Source organism: Morus notabilis, unplaced genomic scaffold (genome assembly GCF_000414095.1).
Source record: "Morus notabilis unplaced genomic scaffold, ASM41409v2 Scaffold732, whole genome shotgun sequence".
Lineage (NCBI taxonomy): Eukaryota > Viridiplantae > Streptophyta > Magnoliopsida > Rosales > Moraceae > Morus > Morus notabilis.
In genome coordinates, this window is record NW_010362186.1 from 11,434 (window position 1) to 20,760 (window position 9,327).

Sequence of the window (9,327 nt, forward strand, 5' to 3'; positions counted from 1 at the left end):
TTTAAAACTATTTTAAATAAATAATAGTTTACTTACATGTCTAATTTATTATTGATAAAAAAATGATTAATCTACATGACAAGAATTCTGACATGAAAAGAAAATTTATTTGAAAAGATTATTTTACTAATTGTAAATGAACATTTACATGTTAAATTATTATTTACTTTAAATAATTTTTATTATTTGTTATCTATTATTCACTTAATTTAGTTTTATAAATCTGTCATTTAATGCTATGCTCCGAGACTAAAGTACCAAACTACCCCACAGAACAGGCCCAATATCCAAATCTAACAAATTCAGGGGTTATATTGCAAAATCCATATTCTTTATTTTTCTCCTTTCTCCCATATCTTCCCTCACGTTCTCTTTTCTTCATTTTACACACTTTGACGCCATTAAAGAAGCTCCCAAGAATTTGAAGCTCAGATCTCCAGCAAAAAAACCCTAGAATATATTCTGTGGATTCGAATCGCGCGATCTGGTTAGAATCCGCATCACTTCGATCCTCGAATTCAGTTATTGTTTTCCTTTTTCTTTAATAAATTTCTCTTGAAGAATTGAGCTCAAAATCAAATGTCAATTATCCGTATTGAATACATTTATACTTGTTTTTATATTGTTTTTGAATTATGCAATTTCTTTCCGGTTATGTGTCTTGCGGATTTTTCATTTCGTAGATAATTTGCGTTTTTGCTTCCATTATTCAATTCGAAGCTTATTCAGTTTCGGTTTAAGTTGTTATCCGCGAGGAGAAAATATCAGGTTGTAGATAGTTTGATATTATATTGTTTGTTTATCAAGAATTCGAGGGAAAATGGTAAGGAAAATGTGACATGAGGTTTAGAACTGTTTGAAGAGAAAAAGTCCAACTAACTGATCAATTGTGCACTGTATATCGATTCTAAATTTAACGCAATTGTGGAGACTAATAGAATATTGTCCTTATAGGATATTTCACGGCGAGTTCGGTGAATGTGATGGGAAGGAATGAGAATTTTCATCTTACTTTTCTGATCACGAAGTCCTGATCTTATATGATCTTGGAAGTATGAATATTGTCAAGGGTGTCGCTGACCTTATTCGAAGGACTTCCAGTGGCCAAAATGAAGATTTTGCTTCTGGGTCACAAGCTCAGAGGCTATCTCATCCTGGTCCGAAAATTCGCTTCAGGTATCAATGCTTTGGTAGAATCCTCACAAGTTGTTTTGCTCTGGCTCATAAATTTTTGTTTATGAATTTGTAATGTGGTTGTTATAAATAGTTTATGGAGTAGACATTGTAAGGACTTAAAGCTATTGTAGAAAATACAATGATTGTAAATTAACTTCGATTTTAATGATAACTTTTTGTCCTTTTTGGCATCCTTTCTTTAGTGAATTTGGAGAGGAGGGGGTTCTGAAAACACTTTGGGATAGATATGAGAAAGCTGTTGACAAGGTATTTTTTTCTTTCTTTCCTTCCTAGTTTGCCAAGTTTTACCTCATTTTCTTCTTTAAAGTCCTTACAGCTCCCTGACTTCATTGAAGCCGTTTTCATAAAAAAATTTCTTCTGTAGACCATAATATATACAATTCTTATTCTTTTTTCCGAGATTTCTTTGCTTTAGGAAAAAAATAAAAATAAAAAGGGAAAGAAAGAAAGAATTATTTAAGAAAGGAATTCAATCAAGAGTTAATACTGATAACCAAAGGAGGAATTGTAGCTTAAGTATGGCTCTCTTCAAGGCTATTGTAATTTGTAGCTTATTGTAGGACACTTTTCCGTACAATATATTTGATACGTGCACTGAAAAACAAAACCACTCATGGGTAGTGGGATTCACTTTATTGAACTATTAGTTGTAGTTTAACAGAATGATCAATAGGAGGAATAGATTTTTATGAAGCTGTTTTGTATGCTCTGTGTCAGCAATTCATTTAAGATAACTTTTTAATAAAGCTAGCCAACTAGAATAAAAATCATCGGTAATCTCCCTGTATGAATTGTAGTCTTGTTCTTCCTTAATGATGTTGCCTTTAGAAATTGTGATTTCGAGCTTTTACATCATGGATTCAGGTTTTTCGTGCAATATATATAGATGTCATAGATACTAGGCTTATTATCATAAGAGACCAAAATTTTCATTTCTATCATTTTAATTGATCAAATTAGCTGGAATGTTCTTCTATAAAGGGTGTTGGAGGCCGTCTTCTTGCTTGTTATGTTTTAGATTGTGATTTTTCTTGGGAATTTGAGTTTTATGCTCAGAGTGGATAAGTTTCTGGGTTTAAGTGTGAGCATGTTGAGACATGTAATGGCTTGCTGCCCTTGCTAGGACATCTTTGTTACTTCTATTGGTCCAAGTATGTGTTTGTTTAATGAATCTTTCTTCAATGCTAGTTAGGGTGGTCCTATCGGATCCCGAGAAACACTTTTAGGGCATAAGGTTTCTGTGCATGGTCAGACTTAGGGATTTAGATGGGACAACTATAAACAACATTTAGTCCACAGATTGTCTAGTATGTATGCATTATTGTTTTCTGGTTCTAGTCAAAAGAACATGGCAAAATTGCAGAATAGTATGATAATCATGACAGTACTGGCTTTGTCTGCGTGGGCTTATTTATTCTAGAATCAATGTTTTAGGTGGAAAAGAGGAGGTCGTTCCTTGTTTTTCTCAAACAATTTATCGTTGTATACAAGAACTGGGAACCGGAAAATTATGGCCAAATGTCAGAGGCTGCTTCAACATCTATCTTACTTGCAGAACATTCCTCTCATTTTGATGATGTGATTGTTGGATGCTTTGCTGGACATCCTGCTGAGGTCATTTTGACATTAGCTGAAGAGGTTAAACAAGTAACTGCTTTGGTCACTGAATGTAAGTAGAAACTTTGTGTTTGTTGTGTACCAAATTGTTTTCTGACTATTTTGTTGTAATAAGTGGTTAATTACAACACTTTTCTGGTCCTGCTTTTGATATACCTTGTAAATCTCTACAGTAAAGAATCCACTAGGTTCAGATGAAACTTAAAATGAGATTGATGTCTTTTAAATCATATTGGGACATCAGAAATCAATATTATGGTTTTATTATTCTTTTTCTAACATAATTTTTTTTAACACTTTTTTAATCACTACCTTCAACCAAGTTTCTTTAATATTTCATTTACAGTTGTTTTGCTTCTCCCAATGATAAATCCAGTAAATACCAGTACAAGGCGTTCAACAACAGACTTTTCCTGTCCTTCTACAAGCCTGAATATCACTTCTGAAGGGTTTCCTGTATTGGATGCTCTGAAGATTGTAACTCGGTCATTGCATAATTGCAGAGTTTTTGGATATTATGGGGGGATTCAAAAGTTAACTGCACTAATGAAAGGTAATATCCCTATCTTAGTGTTGATGACATATTTTACTTGTCATTTATTGGGGTGTGCTAAAAGTTTAGTCATACATTTTGCTTAAGTGAGGTCAATATGTATGGTTGAATTCTCAAATAGTGTCTTAGTCAAGGGAATGACTAGTCCTCAGTATATTAGGAAAAATGCTTGGAAGCACCACCAATGCTGAGCACCATAACCTTTACAATTAGTAGAAAGTGGGCTCCATTATGTGGGTCTCTTGCTGTGGGACCTACTTTTTGTTAGTGTGTGGTTCTGGACATTGGTGGTGCCCTCTAGCATTGCTCAGGTTATTAAGATGGTTTCCATCTTCTACATGCGTATGCTATGTCTAATTCTTTGTCTAGGCACTTCCTTCTCAGACTGTGTTTTATGTATTTTTGTTTCTTGTATTACAAGTAAATTGTATAATTAGGATGTCTAACTCTACATTTTGGTTTTTTTGTCAAAATAGGGTCTGTGGTCCAACTAAAAGCGATAAGTGGTGCCCTCAATGCTGACGAAAATTTATCTAGCTTCACTTTGGAGAAGATTTCACTCTTACAACAAATACTTGTATATGTGGTGTCAATAATTTTTAGTTTCATTGATTTAAATTCGAATGTATATGAGAATACTTGGTTGTACAATAATACGACAGGCTTTGACTTGAGGGCCGATCCATCCCGAAATGATTCTTCTTCTAGTAGTTTGAAGGTTTCTAGTGAAATAAAGATAAATTGGCATCAGAAGGCCATTGTGTCCGTGATGGAAGCTGGTGGCCTTAATTGGTTAGTAGGTAAGGTAGGCAATTTCTAGTTATATTTTATTGCAGTGCGACTTCGTATGTGTAACAGGGAAAACTTATAGAAGGCATAGCAACTTGTAAAACATATAATCATATTACTAAAATCACCGGTAATTATAGCTTGTAAAGGAACTACCAACTAACGCAATCATTTTTCATAATGTTAGGATCATATTTGTTGTAATAAATTCATGCTTTTGCTTGGGATACTTGAAACTTTACAATTAATTGGAACTGAGGAGTTATCATGCCTTAGAACTGTTGGATTTTGATGCAGAACTGTTGCGTGTCATCAGAAGGTTAAGCATGAAAGAACAGAGGACAGATATTGCACTTCATCATTTGACTTTGAGAATTCTCCATTTGGCACTATTTGAAAATCCTCGTGGTCAAAGTCATTTTAAAAGTATTGGAGGACTTGAAGTTCTGTTGGATGGTCTTGGCATACCTCCAAACAACAACCAGATACTAAAAAATCGGTAATTTTTATGACAAACTTGCTGCCATTTGCATCATGAGCTTTAAATTGAATTGATGGGTTAATAGGGCGATGGATTTGTATCTTTCATGTAGAAAAGGGGTAAATTTTTGTCTTTTTTTGGCCCAGCAGTAGAGGTTTGATGACCTGTACTTGAAGAGTTGATACTGGCCGTCTTAGATATTGCACATCCCTATATTTAGTTAACCATGCTGCTTGTTAAGGGGCGTGAATGTGAAGTCATAAGGTCCTAGTGTTATTTTTTCTAGTATGATTTTGAGATGGAATGCAGTCATGGTTGCTGATTATGTATACTCTTTATGAAGAAAAAAACGTCTTTATCATTATTATTTTAATTGCATATGTCCTGTTTGAGGCGGAATTTTTTCATGCATTATCTCGTCCTCTCTAGCAAGCGCTGTTTGACATACATGGCTTTTTTCCCTTGTTGCAGCGAAGAGAATGCTTTGTTAAACATTTTTAAGCTCCATGTTCTTTCCCTTGAAGTTCTTAGAGAAGCTGTGTATCCTTCACATATTTCTCTGTTGCTGTATTCCTGAAGCTTTGTGACTCTGGAACCAATATTCCGTGAAATTTAGTTTATGAATGTCATTGTGTTGACCTTTCATTTAAATTCTGGCACTCAACGTTTTCTCTAAATGCAGGTATATTCCGACTGTAGCTAGTTCAGTTGCTGTTTATATACTTGTTTATTATGTTTCAAAATCATCCTGTTTATATACTTGTTTATTTAACATTTTCTTAGGGTTTCTTTACTTTAAAAATGTAAGTTTTGTTTTTCTTTGTTTTAGAGGTTACCTTATCCTCTTCCCCTTGTATCCATATCACTAATAGGTTTTTTCTTGTAAAAAGAAGTTTCAAAACTGTCCTGTTGCGAGGAAAGCATTGTTCCTGCTTGATTTATTTTGTTTGATCAAAGATAAATTAGCTTTTCCACTCTTTCTCTGCTATTTTTCTGCGCAAAAGTACAGGGTGTCTGAATCTCTGGCAGAACTTTTCATGTCTTGTCAGTTAAATGGTAAAAATTATTAATGTCCTTAACAGAAATTCAGCTTTACTAATATCAGCAATTTGCAATTTCTGTGCGAAAATGGAAGAGTTCAAAAGTTTGCAAATAGCTTTTGCTCACCTGCTTTCATGCTTCAAGAGTACAAAGTGCAAGCCAAGGATTTGGCAGGGAACAATGATCTTCAAGTGCATCGTTTTGATTTTGAAAGTGAGAGCCACGTGAAAAATCAGAAGTCAGAGCCTTCTGTTGCACTTCCTACCAGTGGTTCTTATTCTCAGTGCTGGAGTGATTATGTAGTTAACTTGAGCAGAGTACTTTGTTCTTTTCTTCTTGCACCAGAAGACATTAGACCTCAACATGTCCAAACGTCAGCTGCTCGAACATCAATGCCAGTTTCTTCAGTGTATGGCGAACTTTCAGTTAAATGGGTCATGAGGGTTCTTCGTACGGTGTTCCCATGCCTCAAGGCTTGCTCAAATCAAAATGAATTTTCAATTGATTTAAGGTAAATGTTTGTTATACACAATATTTTAGTCCCATATGTCCCACTTACACAGAGACGCACACACATACATAATTTTGAAGAATCTTCTCTCTCAACCTTGTTGGTCATTTTGGCTGCTTATTTCCTCTCTCTCTCTCACTCATTTTTTTCATTTTTTGCAGGATCTTTATCAATACCCTGCAGCACGGCATTCTAGATGCATTCAGGAAGGTTCTTGTTGCATTACCTGCTTCACTGGATGTACTTCGGGAAGAGGGAATATGGGAACTTATCTTTTCCGAAAATTTTTTCTATTTTGAACTATCTTCTGAGGATTCTGTAGAGTCTTGCACGTACTACGAGTCCCCAAGGGAGCGTGAAGCATATTCTAGTTCTAATACCGTTGACAATCAAGCAAAGATTCATGGGGTTGAAATTCTCCAAATGGAAGTAATTTCATTTGTAGAGTTTGCAGCAACTTCTAATGGAAGTGCACATAACTTGGTACTTTTCCTTTCCCGTGTTACTTTATGGCGAGACATGTTCACCTCCATACACTAACATGTTTCATTTGTGTAATTGAGGCATGAACTTGAATTTCAGTCTCCTGACTACATTGCTTGAACGTACCAGTTCTCTTATAGAGTAGAATATTATTAAGTACTTATTATATGAACAAAAATTAAAATTTTGAGTATGATGTGTACGGATATTCCATCTTTTGATGTGGGGATGAGGAGTCTGACAAAAAGGTAGTCTAGCATTTTTTTTTTCTTGTGATAGCTTTACAAAAATGTGTTAACTCTTGGAGAATGTTGAATTTATCAAGAGCCTTTTAAGGTTCAATCTTGTAGTTGCTTGGCATCCTGCATTACTTCTGAATTATTTAATTGTTTTTACGTGCACTTAGTCAGTGTGCATGTATAGAGGGAATAGTTAATTAGCATGCTCCTTGAAGTTGTATCAGAATTCCCAGACCTTTTCTTATGTTCCTCTACTCACTCATTATTTTGTGGCAGCCTGAAGTGTCTGCTGTATTAGATGCGCTTGAACAATCTGCTTGTAATTCTGAAGTTGCTAATGTTCTTGCAAAGAGTCTGCTTCTTACATTACAGCTTTCAGCTGAGAAAACTATTGCTTCTTTTAAGTCACTTAATGCTGCTGCCTGGTTGCTTAAAGTTGCTTGTATTCAAGCCCAAGAATCTAAGAAGTTTAAAAATAAAGGTCCAACTGTGGAGGGTAGTTCTAGTGGACCGATTGCATTTTACAGCATGGAAACATGCATGGAGGTCTTTATGGAATTTTTCTCAACAGCTGATGATGCAAGGCTATTGGTCTTGCATAGTGCCACATGTGTCGATTGCTTGTTTGATTTATTTTGGGAAGAAGGACTAAGAAATAGTGTGCTCAAGTATATACTTGAGCTAATGAAGGTATCTCCGCTATTTTGCACTCATTTTTGCGGGTTTTCCTGATGTAATAAGAATTTATAGCTGAGTAGTGTTAAATCTGCTTATATTGATCTCAATACTGCTTTTCAGATTGAACCAGTTTCTGTGGAAGATCAAAAGGCAAAGTTGCAATTATGTTCTAAATATTTAGAGACATTCACCCAAATAAAGGAACGTGAGAAGAGCTTTGCAGAACTTTCTATTGATTTACTAGTTGGAATGAGAGACATGCTCTTAAGTGATCCCATGGTATAATGAACTACTGTGCAATTCAGATCTTCTTGTCAATAATGTCATTAGGCGTTTGGGTGTTCGTTTGCGTTGGCATGCCTCTTGATTAGTTGTATGTTGTTTTGATTTGTCATGCATTTGTGCTCTCAGTACTATCAGACTTTGTTTCGCGACGGGGAATGCTTTTTGCATGTTGTATCTCTACTAAATGGTAACATCGACAAAGGAGATGGAGAAAAGTTGGTTTTGAATGTTTTTCAAACTCTTACCTGTTTGCTTGCAAGTAATGATGCTTCGAAGGTAACCCTCTATTTCTCTCTGTTTTCTATTTTTAATCTTTCTAAAATGGGTTAAGTGCATCTTTCCAGGCGCGCCTCCAGTTAAGGCGAAATATTTTTAGCTGCAAGGCTTAAGCGTCGAGATCCAAAAAAAGAAGTTTTCGCCTCTCCGAGGCGGGAGCCTCAGTACTTTTTTAGGCTTAAGTCGCACTGATTTTTGGCTTTGGGTTGAATAAACAATGGCCAATCTCAGTTTAATATATGTTCTGTTGGTTTTAAGGCGCCATAGCTGGATTTCCTAGTTATTTTTCTTCATGTAAAGTTATCTGTGGCGGCGGGTCAAATATTGGGCCTCTTTAGGGATTTCTTCTTCTAAGGAGTTTGAGATTCCTTATCGTTGATTTTGCTTGGATTTTAAAGTTTCTTGTAAACTTTCTGTTTCTTTAATATTTATTCTGTATATGCATTTTCTGTACGTGTGACATTTACCTTTCCTTATTTACATGTCAGGTGTCAGTTTGTTGTGAACTATTCTTGATTGGTAAATGTTATTTTTTGCAGGCTGCATTTAGAGCTCTTGCCGGTAAAGGGTACCAGGCATTGCAAAGCTTGCTGCTTGACTTTTGCCAGTGGCATCCAAGTGAAGGCCTTTTAAATGCACTGCTTGATATGCTTGTTGATGGGAAGTTTGATATAAAAGCAAGTCCGATAATTAAGGTGTGCCGATGCAAACTTTGTCCAAATAAGTAATGTCTAGTCCACATTCATGGTTCTTTCGCCCCCCAATTAAACTTAGTTCCTTGTAACTTTTACATTTATGGCAATGTATAAAAGCATTTGAACACCTGAGATATACATCTAACATTTTTTTTTTCCCTTTTTCTGCTCAGAATGAAGATGTTATCATACTATATCTAAGCGTCTTGCGGAAGGTTTGTGATTCATATTCTTTATGGTGCTCTTTTACACTTCTTCCAATCATCAAAATATATATTATGCTCCTTTATCTCTCGAGCATGCTCTCTCCTCTCTCTTGTTTTTTTTGAACTTTTCATTCTATTAAAATATGCTATTATGTGTATTTCTTGCAATTTAATTGGGCAGAGCAGTGAGTCACTACAGCAGCATGGGCTGGACGTGTTTCAACAGTTACTGAGGGACTCCATTTCTAATCGAGCTTCATGTGTCAGAGCAGGAAT

At 35.4% G+C, this 9,327-nt stretch overlaps 1 protein-coding gene across 1 annotated transcript in view; it reads left to right on the forward strand.

The window, feature by feature from the left end:
* The first annotated feature begins 402 nt into the window (after window positions 1–402).
* The window catches only part of LOC21394812 (BEACH domain-containing protein B), a 22,934-nt gene continuing 14,009 nt past the window's right edge, over window positions 403–9,327 (forward strand). Inside the window, 17 exon segments of the mRNA XM_024167646.1 lie at window positions 403–487; window positions 955–1,176; window positions 1,380–1,443; window positions 2,632–2,866; window positions 3,161–3,367; window positions 3,844–4,167; window positions 4,454–4,655; window positions 5,109–5,177; window positions 5,728–6,189; window positions 6,351–6,672; window positions 7,188–7,601; window positions 7,710–7,868; window positions 8,001–8,150; window positions 8,690–8,845; window positions 9,019–9,060; window positions 9,233–9,322; window positions 9,324–9,327. The exon segment at window positions 9,324–9,327 is cut by the window's right edge and continues 269 nt beyond it. Coding sequence (XP_024023414.1) covers window positions 1,055–1,176; window positions 1,380–1,443; window positions 2,632–2,866; window positions 3,161–3,367; window positions 3,844–4,167; window positions 4,454–4,655; window positions 5,109–5,177; window positions 5,728–6,189; window positions 6,351–6,672; window positions 7,188–7,601; window positions 7,710–7,868; window positions 8,001–8,150; window positions 8,690–8,845; window positions 9,019–9,060; window positions 9,233–9,322; window positions 9,324–9,327 — 3,022 coding nt within the window. The 5' untranslated portion in view covers window positions 403–487; window positions 955–1,054.